This window comes from Bombus flavifrons, chromosome 13 (assembly GCF_040668555.2).
Source record: "Bombus flavifrons isolate JBK064 chromosome 13, iyBomFlav1_principal, whole genome shotgun sequence".
Lineage (NCBI taxonomy): Eukaryota > Metazoa > Arthropoda > Insecta > Hymenoptera > Apidae > Bombus > Bombus flavifrons.
In genome coordinates, this window is record NC_138454.1 from 5,436,886 (window position 1) to 5,454,501 (window position 17,616).

Consider the following 17,616-nt stretch of genomic DNA (forward strand, 5'->3'; position numbering starts at 1 on the left):
CACGTTTCTTAACGATTGCTGTCTTCTTACGTTGCACCACACATTCTAGTCCACTCGTGCTTTCTCCGAATTGCTGCTCACTCGCTATCGGTCTAACGCAAACAATTCGCTTGTTCCTCAGTTACTCGTCTTTCACACGTATTTTCACTGCCGCCAGAAATTTTAAATTACAATAAATTACAATAAATTGTAGTTCGATTTTAACATATAACACGATTTGAATAACCACTGGCAACGTCCTAATACAACTGATCGGAATATCCAACGACAAACTCAATTGTGTTATACCGCTATAGTTATACCACCATCAGCAGAAATATTACATACGCAAATGCCATTGTTATCTTTGTGTATCAAATTCCTAAAGTTGAACGACCATAAGAATAAAAATTTCAATAAAACATAAGCAATGGAATTAGATGAACGACACGTGGATAAGCAGCACTTACGATCGATAATATCCATTCCAAGTTCAGGAAACGGAACTCGATGGGCGTTCTTAATGGGCAAGACGTCGTGTTCCCTATGATCCTCGTCGGACGCATAAGTTGTCGTCACTTCCTCAATTCTTTCCTCTATCTGAAACGATCAAACACACGTGTCATTAATAAATCGTAGGAAACGACCTCGATAAAGTCTGTTTATAGCTTTTTGTGTTTTGTTTATTTCATTTTTTTTCTCTTATTGGTTGGGACCGGCGTGCGTATTTCAAAGTGGGACAACGGTTCCACTTCCGTTGCTTATCATTCGCGAGTAACACGCTTATCGACCGAGAATCACCCAAGAACCTACAAACCTAGTCGCGAAATTACACGAAACGGTTCATTTTTCCAATCGTAATTTTTCATATCATGTGCTAGATCTAAAATTCAGACATGTCCTCGTTACTTGGCTCTCATGGTTATTTATGCTGCTGTGATTGTTTTCAAATCGAGTTCGTTAATCTGTGGTTCAAAGTTTCAATATTTAAATTATTTATTTATTTATTTAATTGTTCGTTGGACAAGAGAAATAAGTATAGGTTTCACATTAAACAATGCAGAAGTTACTACAAATATTGGTCGATTATGAATTTATAGCATTTGACTTGTTTAAAAAGGTGATTTAAAAAGTTTGATTTTGAGTTGGGCTATGCTGGCTTATTCAAATTACTGGGAAGTTTCCATATTGGCCATGTTACTCCAATGAGCTTTTCCTATTGTTTCGAAATCAAGATACTCAATACAAGCCAGTAGGGGTCGTATCTACATATTTCCTCGGAAGAGTTCTCGTTTCTTTCGCAAATTCTTCGACGTTCCGCCAAGGTCATAAGCGACGTTCGCCATAAAAGGATCGCTTACCGTGAGAGATAATGGCTCCGGTTGGTTTCTAACGCGTCTCGAACAAGACGCACTGCAGTCACTGCTACAATCATCCTGAGACAGTGGTTCCAGGCTGCTACAGCCTTCTTCTACACCTTCGTCGAGACCTGCCTCATTTTCGCCTGAAATACGAAGAAGCATTCTCTTTTGAATTGCTTCCATCCTCTTTCCTACATTTTCTTTGCTTAATCATTTAACATTAGAACTGCCGACTCGTGTTGTACATCTAATATACCATATACATGGATGATTATAATTAATCATGCCACATCTCAATCTCAATAGTGACATACTCCATTATTATGTTTCTATATCATTAAATGTTAGCATTAATTTTATGAAAACCACATCTTCCTGTATACTAATCGCACAAAAAACAACCCGAAATCCATCGTTTGTATTTAATTATTTCTTCTATTCTTATTTATTCTTTTCATACAAGATCAAAGGAACGTACTTAACGCACACTTAGCGGACACTGGTTTTCCTGGGAGAACGTTGCTATTGCCGTCCACCTGTTCCTTTTGGAATTTCTCGATGACCTAGAAAATCCAACGTTCGCTCATCGATTTATCCTCTCTCGCTCGATCCACGAGCGAATACCAGGAATTCCATGAACGGAGCCCAAACACCTCGAGGGAATGCCCCCGAGAGAGATCAGACTCCGAGAAATGAATATTTGTAACCTTGTTGAGTATCGCGGTGGCGAGTATATCCTCGTAACTGTCCTCCGCGACGTTCCGTGCCTCTGGAACATTTCCGGACACACCGGAACCACCGAGGCCCGGCAACTTCCTCGCTTCTTCCACGGCACGCTCCACGATCTCGCGCAGCGCCGTGTGCGCCATCGTTGGCGAATCCGTGTTTGGTTTGTCTGCGAATTTTTGTAATATCGATTTTTGCGCTCTACATTACAGTAGGGTTTATTTGTTAGCTGTTAAGTTTGTTGGTTGTGAATACGTTTCCTGCGAAAGTGTTTGGGAATGTCTAAAGGATTTTATGGCAGACGTTTCATTTTCTTTCGGGTATTTAGTTTTTTTGGGTCTTGATAGGTTTCTTGCGAAAGTTTTGGAAAATCACATTTGGAAAATCTTATGGTAGATGTTGTATAGAGTTTCAATGTGACTTTGTAAGATTACGATAAGTTTATTTATGAAATATATGTATGCGTAATGTATTTATGACGTTTTTGGGGATATTTTGTGGTAGATGTTGCGTGGACTTTGTTTCAGTGTAAAATCGTAAGATCCTGGTGGGTCCTTTGTTTCGATAGGTGCGAAAGATTTTTGCGAATATTTGAAGAAATTTGTGATGGATGTAGCACTGTGTTTATTCTAGTTCAAGTAAAGGTATTTGTCTCTGTGTGAAATTTTGTTTCTCGCTAGCTTCTCGGCATTTTTTTAAACGCGTGAAGATTGCTGTGGTAAAGGCGTCCTACTTTAAATTGAAATATTCCCGTTCGTGAAATTTCCGAATCTTCCCATGTTTACTTACGGCGTGACAAAGTGTTGGACGATAAAAATACTCGCGTCAATATGAACTCTTCAAAACTGTTGAAGAAGTCATTCAACTTAAAATTACCATTTCAATATCTGTCATCGCCAAAAGAATTCCTGACAGAAACAAATTCTTGAAAATCGCCTATTCATCCCTCCACACTCATCAATCCATCCTTCTAATAAACCTCAATATCCACTACGTTCGTACGCGAATGTGGAAAAATGTAGCAAGACGTGCGAATATTAGAGAAAACTCTGATTATAAATTATCATAATTTATGAACATTAGAAATCTCTGAAAATCGATTTGAGGAGAAACCTTATCGAAAAGGAAATAGATGACGCGAAAGGGTTAACGAGCAAGGCAGGACAAGAAAAGCGGTACGATGGCGTACTTTCATCGACGCGGTAGCTACGGTATTGGTAATGGATCGAGCGATGAACGTCTCGTTTGGCCGCGTACGAACGACAAGCCAAGGTAATTTCACCGGTTCCCGGCCTTGTCAGCTATTCCTCATTCTTCTTTTGCCTGTCCGCGTGCGCGCGACCGAGAGAAATTCGACGGGGACGACCTGCTGAACTCTTTTCGCGGGAAACTTCGAGCTGTGACAGCGGGGACGCGTTCACTCAGAGTCACAGAGGATCCATACTGCATCTGTTCAACCGGTTAGATAGTTGCAATTGGTCGAGTTAATGTCTTGTTCGCTCTATTAACAGATACACGAAAGTATTTCAACACTCAGCACAGAAAACTTTTACGCACATAATTGCGTGTGTTCTATGAAACACGCAGTTTAAAATCTCATTAGCACTGACACAACTATGATCATTATATTGCTAATAAATTTAGATCCTTGATTTGAAGATGTATATAGAAATTGGAAGATACTTATTGCAAACATACATTTGGTAAAGAATTAGTATAATAAATAGCCATTTCTGTGAAATATACTTGTACCAAATACCGTGTAATTTCTAATACATCTTCTGATTTCCTTGAAACTTGATCAATATCGGTATGGTAGTCGAGCCTCATAAAACTGCTAACGAAATTTCAAAATGTTTCACGTAACACCTTTAATACATTAACAAAAGGTTCTTACAGGTATTCGAATACCTTCGTGAGCCCCTGTACAAGCTGAAGATAGAAGTTCGATCAAAGTTCTTCGAAACTATGAGGATTATGGGCGTTGAACAATCTTCCTTTAACTATTCACCTCTTTATACTTCGTTTAGCTTTATTTTACGTCTTCACACTTTCTAATTGTTTAGAGGACTGCTTCAAGTTCGTTTCAGTGATTCATCCACGCGATAATCTTGAAAGAAGCGTTTAATGGAGGATTAGTAATACGACAGGTTGTTCGTTGTTTCATGATTAATGCACGATTCTACTTGAGTTCCATTCGCGGTTTATTAACGGCGATTGAAGTCTAAATTTAGCGCTCAGGCTGATTTGCATCGGCCTGTACGAGCAGAAAGACTTTCCGCCAACTGCGTTTCCGTGTATCAAACGCACAGATTCCGACGGTCGATGGGCTTTCTAACCCTGGTCTCTCGCTACAAGGTGAAGGTCGCCTACATTTATTTTCTGCCTACTTAACTATCACCGGTTCGTTCAACAATTTCCGCGGCTATTCATTAGTCTCACCATAGCGCGTGATCGTCTCTTAATTAATCGAATGCTACATTCTTCCCATTACTCGAGTATCATCCTGCAGTGAAATTCCATCGATAAATACACGTTCTTTCTCTTTTTTCCTTTTTCCTCTCTTTATTTTATTTTTCTTGTTTCGTCGAACGAGTTATTCGAAAGCCACGCTGGATCGATTCTACAAATTAAAAGTAGACAGAAAAGACGATGTTGCAACTATTACAATTATACAGTTATCGTGACATCTTGCTGTAACGAATAAGCGTGTGGATGTAAGTGTTTTGTTTCTTCACATACTAAGTATTAGCCGTGCGTTTACGTAACGCAATTAAGAAATTAATAAAAAGCGGAGTCGATCGGTTTGGCTTCTGAGAGGTTAAAGTGCAAACGTCATCGATGATGAAGACCGTGAAAAGACCCTGTCTATTACTTCTCCATCGATGATTTTTTCCTCCACGACCTTCGTAGCGCTTTTTCTTCACACTTTCAATCAATTCACTCGGTAATATTCATAAATTGACGCAAACGTAGTCCAGCCAGCGATAGAACTGCATATAAAGGAGCGCTGCCTTCGAAGGATGATCGTATCGATGATCGATTACGACCGTTCGCGTTTTTGCGAAACGCGCTGCCCATTATTCGTGGCGGTTCGCTTTGTTTTTCCGAACTTTCTAATGGGCGAGTCAGCGGGAGGGAATTTCGAAAGGGAACGAAATCGTTTCCACCCAGCTCGTAACGCTTCATTTCTGATTTGTGAAACGTCGAGCGAACGAAATCGCGCGACAATCGGCGAAATCGAGTCGCGATTCGAAAATGTGTACACCGCGAAACGCGTCTGACGCAACGAAATTATAGCGATTATCGACCTGGACGGGCGTAATCGCGGCGCAGAAAGGTTTCTCCCTGTGTCAAATTAACGTGCAACGCGATCGATCCAGAGAAATCGTGTCTCCTCCATGGTTGTTAATTTAATATTTCCCGAAACGACAATATTCGTGCTTTGAGCTTCTTGACTTTGTCTCTGGACTTTGCTATTGACGGATTTAGATTATGAATTTAATACCATAAGCATGGTTTAAGAATTCTTCACGAAAATAGAACAAAACACGCGGTGATTATGATTATTTCGTTTAAGAGAGATTATCAAGTTTTTTACTTTAAGCTTAACTGATAAGATTACGATATAATAGAGTTGCCTATTGGTTGCACGAGAATAGCAATCGAAAGGTTTCTAGCAATCTAATATTTAAATTGTACTTGTTGGAAGAAAAATTGAGATTTCATAATCAATAGCGAAAGAAAATACAGGTTTCATATTCAAAAGTACGCCAGTTACTACGAATATTAATTGACCATGGATTTATAGCACGTCTAAAAAAATAATTTGGCTTGATTAATCTCGTATTGGTTTCTTTAAATTACTGAAAAGTTGAGCTATCTACTTGTTGCAGCAATCCTTTCAATTTTGATATTCGGGTTTCATCAGTAAATTATGGATATTCCTGCAAGTTGACGATTTTATGTGAACAACAAAACGAAGAGATAGAACCTGAGCAAAGATTCGTTTCGCTTGCTTAAATATTATAAATTGCGTAATGAATATGTCGCTTTGAATATCCTCTTGAATATCGAACATTATATACCTACTCTTGAATATTATAATATGTGCATAAAAATTGTTTATATCTTTATGATTTACGTCAATGCATAAACACGCGCATCTTTTTCATAAGAGCGAGGAAACGGGGATTTGGAAGACTGGTTTCTTCGTTATTTTTCCATAATTACGTTCGAATTTAATCTTGAAGATACGAGAAAAATATTCTTAACTATTCCATTATGAAATATTTTCCGACAGACGCGAACCAAGCATGTTGCGAAGGATTTTTTAAATCTAAATCACGTTCGACCTCGTGATCTGTACGTCGTTGAGTAAACCTGAATCGTTGGAGATAAAAATATCGGAAGGGAGGGTAAAGAGATCCAACGAGCAAGAGAAAATTATTCGAAATGGAAGAATCGTACGATTCCTCTGGTGATACCATTCGTGATAATCTTGCGACCTTATTGAAGTCGAAAGACGTGTTATCGTGGCGGCAGCTCTGTCAGTTGTTCCTTTGAATCGATCACAATCGAATAATCGAATCGGTGGCAATAACGCACCGATTGTCACCAGCGAGAAATTGTATGGAATTTTTTTTCGTAAACTATATTATCTATATGACAACTATGTGAGTACGTAGAATGCAGGTAGAACATTTATTTAAAGAGAAGATATTTATCTCAAAGGAATTTACGAAGAAAGAACTACAACGATGAGAGTAGAACGAAAAATCAGGAATGTTAAATAAATTCTTTCTATAAATTTTCCACAAACTCTATTATTTACATGTACGAACATGACAGTGTGAATACACGTAATATAAATATAGAATTTCGGTAACGAGACATGTATTTATTTAAAAGAAAGAATTACGACACTGAATGGAAAACGAATCATCAAGAGGGACACTAAATAAATTCTTTTATGTTATTTACGCTTATCGAGATGACAATACGGGCACACGCAACATAGATATAAAATCTATTTAAAAAGAGAAATTACAACAATGGGCTGCGCCGAGCCATCAAGAAGAACGCCTGTTTCGAAATGTGTCGGAGGATGATTTTTCTCGGCTTCTCTTCATGTTTCCTTTACGAAACATCGTAAAATATTATTACAGAATGTCCTGCGAAATTGTCAAAGAGGAGAGGAGGCAGATCCTCTTCGTGACAGATTATTACGTGCAATCGAGGAACCGTGCCAGGGACACGCGAATAGTTGGTCGGTGACAATTTGCAATAACCGCGGCGAATCTGTGCCGATGATGCTGCTTTCACGAATGCAAACTGGATCGAAATTTTATAACCGCTCTACTTTGCATATCCTACGTTCTACAGATTGGAAAAGATTATATCAGTTGCATTCTATCGAAAGTTTCTCGACTTGTCCGTAACTCGATTCGTAATTACCGACAAATAGACTGTGAATGTATATGCGTTTATGGGAAATTGAAAAGCGGTAAAATGCGTAGAATACATAACATGAAAAAATATATGAAACATCCATCCACATGATACTCGGTAGGCGAAATAAATGTTTGTTTTCAAGTTCTATCCTTTTAGTGACCATAAAGATAGGAATTTGCATAAATATAAATTCAGGAACGTGATTGGCAACTTTTTATGATATTTAATAACTTTTCTTTCGAAACTATCATATATGTATAGAAATTGAAGTCACACGTCTCACGTGAGTTCAACTTGTTATCGATAAATATCATTGGTATATCAAGTAAATGTTTGGTTTGAGAGAACTTAAGAATGGAGCGAAAAAAATCCCGAGGCATTTAATAACACTTTTCTATCGGTTAGAGAGTTGCGTATTGAAAGTGAAGAAGTAGATTTCACGTGAATTGAATCGCAACCTATTAACATACTCCCACTGCTTTCTTCTACTAATACCATCCTTTTACTAACTATTCAATTTCAAGTTAAGACAAAATTGGTAATATTTACCATTTCTTACGGTGAACAGCACGTAGATGAAATAGGCGACGATCAGGCCGCCGATCAGTGTCAGCATCTCCGCGGTGAGTTCCAGCAACATTTATCACGCGTTTCACATCGTATCTCTGACTGATAAGCTAGCAAACGATTTCCTCGCACTTTCGACGTAACGCTGTTTTATCATTACAGGTAGTACTCCGGTAACACTCGATATTTTGATTTCCACGTTTCATTCAATCTCTCTGATGTTCGATTTAAACGATCAATTTGTCCATTTGACAAATCACGATCTAGAAAAAAATTCCAAAATTCAACGAACTCTTGCAAACTTCTACTTATTCCACGCACTGTAAGTACCGACGTATTCGACGTTCTTTCGGCGCTGCCTTCTTTCTGTAGCACGCAATTTCTACGTAATTATGCGAGATACCCAGGTACACAGAAGACAAGATCTCGACGATCATCCGAGGAAGAACGCTTCCGTCGCGTTAGTCGAATATATTTCCTGGCAGCTATAACTTTCTCGTTTTCTCATGATCGACTAATACCGGAAGACCACACGAGCTCCGTGCATCGCTGTTTACAACCGTTGGTGATTTCTCATTATTGAGGAAAAAATTACGCGCTGAATTCGGCTCACGAAGAACTCTCCATAATTCTACCGCGATACGCTTTATTTTACTCTTTCCTCGTGATAATCGCACTTTCGATCCGTCGAATCGATTACACGCTGCTTAAGTCGTTAAAAATAGCAGGTCGTTTCCTTCTTTCTCTTCGATGACGATAAATAAATTCTTCTCTCGCAATAAGTAAAGGAGAGCGTCTTGGAAAATGATTTGATACCATCGACAATTCGTGATTACAAACAACTGTACAGCTGTATATACATTTAATACGCGAATTGAGACGACGTTGCATGCGTGCGTCTGAACACATGCACGGCGCGAATATGATCGAACGACAGATATAACGAGAACCTTTAAACCCTCATTTGAATAGTTGTCCGACGACGATCCTCTGAACTTTGAAGTTTCTCGGTGGAGATGGTAATCTGTTTACGTGTCTATCGTCAGCAGGTTATCTTTCCTATCGTTACAATTGTCGTCATCGATAATTACATCGACTCTTGTTTTCGTTACACTACAACATTTTCGTTGAAAAAAAAATCAAAAGACAGATCAACGTACGTAACACAGGAAACCAACGGTACCACGTACGTGGCTTTCCGAAGATATTCGAACGCATGTGAATACTCTTTATCGATTTATTATCTGTATTATGCGGAACGTTTTGGAATTTTATTAGCCTTGTTACGAGATACGAGATTGTTCTGATTATAGTCAAGATCTGGTCAAGATTCTGGTCAAGATCATATATGTTCATTATTCACTGTATACGATGCTGTATATTAATTTTTTAATATATTAAATAAATTTATATTAAAAATATTTTTATGAAAAAAATGTTAATATATTATGTATGCAATAAATATCTTGTAATTTCGATATACATTTTAAAATTCGTTTGAAGTTACATCATTTTGATGATGACAGTCGTGTCTCATTAGAATGTTAATGAAATTTCAAAATGTTTTATATAATACATAGGATATGTGCATAATCATTTTCTAAGGTAAAGTGTCTAAGCTGTAGTATATTTATTTGGTAAACGTTTATTCACCTGTTTTATCAAGAACAGAGAGAAAAAGGCGAAATTTATGTGCGTGTCGTGTTACGGTTAGTCGAATCGCACTAATCGCTGTTACCTTTTTGTAACTGGTCGCGTGAAATACTGTCAGGGAGCATTTAATACTCGCAATCATCGTAATTACCACGGTGGCGATTGCGTAATGTCGTTTAGATATTTCTTTCTATTACTTTAATTTAGTTGCGGCTCCATGTGTTTCTTAATTTTAAGCGGATAAACTGGCAAAAACACAAGAAGGTATGGTAAGTTTTTTGAAAAATGAGAAGAAGAAGATTATCGAAATCAAATATCCAGGATGCAAGCTGTACAAAACTGTTCGTAATATTGTCTGAAAAATACTTCGAAGACATTGCGGAGTGAGGATCGAACAGTTGACGCATGGCTTCGTTGTGTGTCTTATCGAAGCCAATTATCGTTTTTCCTACGCGTAGCGAACGCCGTCTATAGCAGGTAAAGATATTATTGCGAAGCAGTTAGTAGTCTAGCGCTCGATTCAAAACTCGTACAATTTCTAAGGCTTCTTCAGAATCCTCGAAAACCTTAAAAATCTATGTTTTCCCACTGAAATGCCAACTACCAAAGTGTGACGAACAGAGTAAATTGCATTATCGGCTATTAATCAGTTCATTGAATTTCAAATACCTTAAAATACCATGGAGACGGTGTTAGCTTATCGGAAGTAGATCAAATTAAAAGGAAATGAGATAAGAGACCAGGAAGTTTATTCCTAAATATCTTTACTCCGACATGGACTACTGCGTCCATCGAGACACATCCAAATCCTGGTTGAACAGAGATAAAAAGCCTGGTGTTTACATCACGAAGGAGGCTCCATTCACTTGCGAATGAGGTAATTAAAGGCCACCTGGAGAACGCGGCGAGATTAACGGAATTGATTCGTCGAATCGTGAGTCGCTTTTTCTCTCTTTGCATCTTCCGTCTTGCTATCTTATCTCTCAAGGGCGCAATTAACGAGCACCTAGTTGGCCCAGGTAATTGCAATTATATACGCATCGTAATTAGAACAAACACTCCTTTACGCTCATTTTAACTGTCCTTCGCACTCGAAAATAATTTCCGTAACACCTTGACAATCGTCGACTTATCTTCTGTATACCTTTCGTTGAATCTACTATCTCTAATAATAGTAATCTAAAATTTATAAATATTCATATGCTTACGAGTATGTTATATTAAATGCAAAGATCACTCGTCGTTGTTCGAAATTCACTTGGATCTCACTTTCACTTGCTGGCCGTTAGTGGCGGAATTTTCAAAGGGGTACGTTTGCTTGCTCGCCCGGTTGCCACGCGTTCATATCGTTTACATGATATCGTAACATATTTTTAATTGAAACGGATGCTGGTTGATTAGAATACGACGCGGAAACACGAATCGGCCGATCGTCGAACCGGCGAATCGCGAGTCGCCGCTCTGTGTGTGTGTAATCGCAGGCCTGCGCTGCTCGCGACTGAGCCTTTGCCAAAGCGGCTTGATACGCGACCGACGTACCCCACATACGCCGCTCTGTACGGCTTCCTTTTAGTGGGGGATACTTTTGCGAGGGAACCTACATTTTCTAAAATCGACAGACGCCTTCTGAACGATCGTGCGACAACCAGCTAAGACGCATCGTCGCGTGCACGGATTTTTCATTTATTATTATTATTATTCATGCTTGTCTTTTTGAGATATTCGAGTATTTAATCTACGTATGCACTTTCGCGTAAAGCTAAGTAGCGACTGCATAGATAGACTACATTATCGGTGTTTGTTTTTAAGGTAAGTAGAAATCCATTTATGAACATTTCCATTTGTTGAAACGTAATTTCAGGTGATGTCTGATTATCCGAGGTTTCACCGATTCAGTCTACATATCTGAACCTGAGTTCTTATCGCATAAAGGAAAGATCATAGGTAGTGGGGAAATTTGTCGAACTTCTATCGCATGAACTCCAACTATATAAATTGTTTGTCCCTAGACAAGTTCACATGCAGTAATAAGCAAAACTGAACACACACTCTTTAAAACTCTTGTAATAACTATTTTAAAATTCGACCAAACGACTTGATTCTTTTTTTGAAAAGTTAGATGGATTAGTCGACTAGACGATGCGTAAAAATTGTTGTTGCAATTTTTAAAACATTATTCTATTTTAACGGCTGTGTGTTCAGTTTTGCATATTATCGTAAATAGAGTTCTATCGTATTGAAGTATTTAATGCACGTGTATGAGCTTTTCAGAAACTTGTATCCCATGTGGACAGACTTTGTATTATAGATGTTTCTGTCTTTTATGCAGTGTTTTATGCAGTAGGTAATTATGTCTTTTTTCTACAGTCGTATCGGTACAAAGACTCGACGATATCGAGCATTAATCATCTCATTCGCAGACGCGTGTTGGGTCAGTATCGATCAGTGGTAATTGAAATTCTACTTATAAACGATAATAGAATGAAATGTTGTTATTAGAGGCGCAAAATTCTCAGCTACACGCGAGGAGACTGATCTGTATCTGCGAAACTAATAAAACTCCTCCTGTCGAATTTATTGCATGTAAGAATGGCGAATAAAGATTCGAGAGAAACTTATGGAACAATGCGATCTGTGCTTTATTCAGTCGTGTAAACTGTGATAAATATATGTAGGAATAAACCGCATCATTGTATGTAAACGTCGACGAAATGGCGCGTAATAAATATTGATGGCTGAGATTTACAGTTGTATTTATCTGCATACATACAAGTTAGAAACGGTAATATTTGCCGCGTGAAAGTTTACAGTTTAATATTGCAGTAGAAAATTTTATTTATCAATTTGTAAACATTGGTTTTAAATTTATTAATACTTCATCGTGTCACTTTTAATTTAGAGGCTTTCAAATTTTATTGTACGGAGTATACATCAAAGATTGTACGAATTGCACGATTGATATAAATCGACTCTTTTGGGAGATTTCATTCAAGTAAATCACCATGCGTTATCTTGGATATTCGATAGGATTTAAAACAATCGCGCGCTGATTTCGTCGAAAAACCAATGGGCCCGAACGAATTTTCCTTGAAAATAAATTATAAGTAAAACGAATGTGATTACGTTGCCTGATGACGTTCAACTTGTGTTTAATCATCGACTCTTCCAAGCAGGGGAATAAAAAGAGTGATTTTTTTCGGAATAACGATAAGACAAACTTTTCTTTCGGATACTGACTCATTTTTCTTACGCAATCAGTAAACGAGCTACGTCGTTTAAGATTATTGTCCTGAAATCATTATATTCACCATTGTTCCGTACTTCAGATCGTCCTTCGATTGAAGAACCGCGAATGATTCATTCGTTAGAAAATAACTTGCACAAAAGTCAAGAGGATCCAGTAATTATCGTCAAATATATAGCAATTGATGAAAGATAAGAAATTTCTAAAATGGGAATTCACAATCAACGATGAACTAGTTACATAAATTTTAAATTCATAATTTTTGTTGATAAATTTTTATCACCAAAGTGCTTAAAGGAACGCTGACCTTAAATTACCACATAAGTAGACTTTGAAATATAGCGTGAGACACATTGGCGAGTGATAGTTGAAGAAATAAAGTGACGGAGAGAAAATATCAGCTGAATGTCTTTATAACCCATAAAAAAAGGCCAATATTGTCACTGACATTAACATATATTTCTACCTCAAACATTTAATATGTATTATGTAAATCTAAGTTCGTTTTTGTTTATCTTTTATTCATCTACTTTTAATTTAAGAAACCTACGAATACATTTAAATAAATAACCAAATATCATTTGAGAAACATACTCTTCCAGTTAAAAAACGTTTTTCCTGAATTATTCGGTAGCCTGTCATCGAATGTCGACGTAAAGCTTATGCAAACGAATACAAATGTCGCCTATATGACTTTTACATGCGCCTTTGGCGCGTCGATCGCTTTTCCATGCAAATTATCTATCCTCTATACGCGTTCTTTTGTTGCTTTTGTACATCTGACAATGTATTCAAGCGGTTTCTTTCTTATACACGTTACACTTGGATCATTGTGAATGCGAGTGAAGAAACACAAAATTTCGTCGTAGAATACGCGTCGTTACTTTTTCAACGTCAAGCCATCCTAATATGGTACCAATTTACAGTAAAGTTTAAAGATCATGAATTTTTAACCATGCCTTTTTTCTTACAAGCGAGTCGCGCCTTTTCTTAGGAGCTTTATTCTTCTCGCCTGATTTCTCGAGTTACAAGTCATCCCACTCGACCAGAACCTTTCTGGCAGAGGATCAGGTTCGAATTTATCCCGATGAAACTGCGATTTCGACGCTACGAAAATCGATAGACAGTGTGGGAACACGTCGTCCTCGTTTCCCGCTTTTATCTTTTTGCTCTCCTTTCAGTTTCAATTAAAAGAGCTCGGCGCATTTTTCCCAACAGCAAGATAAATACAAAGAACGATAAGATTTGTATTTATCTAGAAAATCTTTTTGTGTGTTTCCAAGCTTCTAAAATTTGAAATCATATCCCCAGTTTCATCTATACTGGATTTCCTGTTAATTTTTTTATTAATTTTGGAGCAGTTAGTTTCTCAATGTAAAAAGTACCAAAAAGGGGTTGGGCTAACTTTTTTCTTTAAATTCGTCGTTTCTACGAATCCAAACTGTTCCAATCCAAACTGAACAATGAATCCAAACTGTTGATCGATAATGGACATATAGGAGTGAGAAATCGTGTAGATGTCGATCTATTGATTGCGGAAAGTTCTCAGTGAGAATCAAACGTTCATGTTAGAGTACATATCGATAACGAGTGACTCAGGGAATATATGTAGAGACTTGACTACACGTGACAGGAATGCGTATTGTGTATTTGAGATCTATAGGAGCGTGATACGATTGGGAAGTGGCAGAGTTTTGTGTGAATAGTTCGCGTAAATTCAGAATGGATTGTTAAAAGACATCTAAATATCTGACGGAGAATTAATTTAAACGTTAAACGCTTCAAACTTCCCAATAAAAATATAGACTCGCAATAAAGACACCTAAGAATAAAATTTCATTCGAATCGTCAGATAGTCCAATTTACGTACAGAAGATTAATATCCACGAGCAAACCGATTTCCGTACGAAAAAGTTTGATTTCACAGTTTCCCCAAGATAGAGATTGTGTCACTTGTACCACATTTCCTTTCCAAATGCTACATTTTCTACTCTCAAATTCCAGCCTATGACAATTCTCAGTCTTGTACGATTCTACCACAACCATGCCGTAATTAACGTAATTCCAACCAGAATAATTAGAAAAATTCTTCCACAAGTACTGCAAAATCGTGAGCACCGAACGAGTCGTCTCCGTTTTACGGTTGCATCGACTTCTTTCTAAGGATACCTCCGGCTCGTGGGAAGGTAAAAAACGCGCACTGAATCGTCAAACAGAGACCGGCAGCGACAATGATGATTTCTACGCTGCTTATGTAACTCTCTAAAGCTAGGTCGTTCGACGTTGGTTCGCTCGTCATCGACGAACGAACGTCATCTCGATTGAAGCAAAAAGAGAGAACTACATACATTATAAAATTTCCTTAGAATCCAAACATAATACACACTACAGAAATATCGACAAAGAAAAATTACCAAAGTACTTAGAAGGGAGGATGAAGTGGAAGGACAGAAGAATAGATTGGCAAGATTCAGGTGTGGAAACGAGATCAAAACAAGGGAATACTGGAAAGAAGATAGAGAAAAAAGATGCAGACTAAGTAGTAGGAAAGAAGAAGACCTGAGACATGTAATAGAAGAATGTGAAATAACGGGAGGACCAAAGGATATAGGAAAAACGCTAAATGAAATTGGAGAAGGTTTAGCAGAACTGAAAGCAATAATAGAGAAGAGAAAGGCAAACGACAGGAAGGAAGCACAGTAAGGAGGCTAAAGCCCAAAGTTGCAATAGTTTTTAGTCATTAGTCGTTAATTTGTAGTTTCTAGTTTTAGTTTTTAGAGATAGAATAATTAAGGGAGTGCAATAGAATAGAGTGGATATAGTGGAGAGGTAGACATATAAGAAGCGAAATAGATATAAAAGATGTAAAACCGAAAGTTCGTCCAAAGCCGAAAGGCACGGACTAAGCAATAATAAATAAATAAATATAAAATTTCCTTACTAGAACAGCCATTAGTATTCTAATCGAATATTAATTGGCACGGTGTTCTAACATCGCCCGACTGGAGAACGGATTTTATTGAGTAAGATAAAATGTTGGGTCATCGAGATTACGCGGTGAAATAATAGTTATAGGACACGAGACTTTAGAATGGATCGCGGCAGATATGATCGTAAAAAGTCACGCGAAACGTGTATTTTAGGATACAGTCGGGGATAAAGACAAGAGCGTAGGTAAGGGTCAATGAAGTATCGAACTAATACATAGCGTTATACATTTAAGTTTTATCTATTAAGACTATTTAATGAATCGTTGAAATTAATGTTTACATTTCTGCGTAAACAAACCATATTTAACGAAACATCATTGATATCTATTTCCACTAGTTGTCCACTTACTTTTGTCCCAGACTGTACATTGTGTGTATTATGTTTTGAGTCGTTTGTAAGAAGCGAACCTGTATGTGTGTTATTTGAGCGAAAACGCTCGAGGCGCCTGGGGCCAGGCAACCCGTTCCACATCGCTGCATTGCGGTGCGATCATCCTAAATCATAACGCCTGTGCCTATACTTTGAAGCGCGTATACGTGAATTGTAAGGGTCGTTTGATATCTTTAAACGATGTCCAGGCATCGAAGATTATAGCCTGATAAAATATAGCTTGATAAGAGGTATATATTGGTTGTGAAATCAAAACTGTGTGTGCTGTCTCGTTTGAAGAATACGAATGACGTGAAGGGCTACTTACTTTCTAAGGACAATCGCAGGGCCATGGCCAAACGTGAGAGCGCGTCTACCAAGGGTGTTATATGTCTTTCCATAAGCTTGTCATCTAGCAACCAGCGTTAGTCGAGTTATTAACTCGAGCGAGGAAACGTGCAATTAGAAATTGATGTCATGTTTGTTTCTTTCATCCTTTTCATTAACAACTGCTATATTTTCTTAATTGCAACTGTTAAATGTGCATTCTGTACAGAGTGTTTTAAACCATATCTCCGTTTTAAAACATGTTACATTAAATCGAATAAGATACGTTACAAGTATTAGAACTTTACAATGGAAAGTTAATCGCAGAGGAATATTTTTGTCATGTCTCAAAATTACTCTTTGCTTGTATTCCTGATTTTCGGTGTTTTGTATTTGTAAATGGATATGAAACAGCCTGTACAGGTGCGGACGTTTTCTTGTAACTTTTGTTTCGCAGAGGAAACGTTCGGTTGCAGAGTCGCGGCGCAACCAAGCGTCAAAGAAGCAATCGAGATACCCGAGAGTTAATTGCCAACCGGGCAGTGCCGCGTTTTAGAGATGTATCAGGGGTAAAAAAAAGCGATCAAGATGGTTGGTAGTTAATTGTTAAGTAGGTAACAAATACGCAGCGGGTAGAAATATAGCCGTAGCGATTAAGAATGGAATTCGAAGCTCTCCAGATACGTCTTCTTTCTTATTTCAGTGCATTCGAGCGTTTTCTGCAGATGGCAGCATAGCTTGGTTACACATCGCATACACTTGCGGTCATCTAAACTTATATTTGTTAAAAGATTAAAAAAGCAAACATACGAGGAAATATTAATTTATAATCTTCTCGTTACTTTTCTCAATCTGTTTCAATTTATAAAAATTAATTGTTACGTGTATTATAGTTCATTTTTCAACGCAAAGCAGAGCAAAAGGCGCAAGAGAGCGAGAAAGAGC

The 17,616-nt window shown here is 37.7% G+C and overlaps 1 protein-coding gene across 9 annotated transcripts in view; it reads right to left on the minus strand.

Annotated features, from left to right (window-relative positions):
- Positions 1-17,616, minus strand: part of LOC138186541 (uncharacterized protein DDB_G0283697) — a 56,958-nt gene that overhangs the window by 8,204 nt on the left and 31,138 nt on the right. For 5 of the 9 annotated variants that reach the window (XM_069126522.1, XM_069126523.1, XM_069126519.1 and 2 more), the window contains 5 exons: positions 16,673-16,756; positions 2,048-2,235; positions 1,819-1,903; positions 1,341-1,483; positions 450-579 (listed from right to left, as the gene is read on the minus strand). In XM_069126522.1, the coding sequence (XP_068982623.1) occupies positions 450-579; positions 1,341-1,483; positions 1,819-1,903; positions 2,048-2,235; positions 16,673-16,756 (630 nt within the window). Of the gene's footprint in view, positions 1-449; positions 580-1,340; positions 1,484-1,818; positions 1,904-2,047; positions 2,236-8,069; positions 8,351-10,948; positions 11,252-16,672; positions 16,757-17,616 lie in introns of those variants that run through there. The other 4 variants (XM_069126526.1, XM_069126527.1, XM_069126524.1 and 1 more) reach the window with 4 other exon arrangements.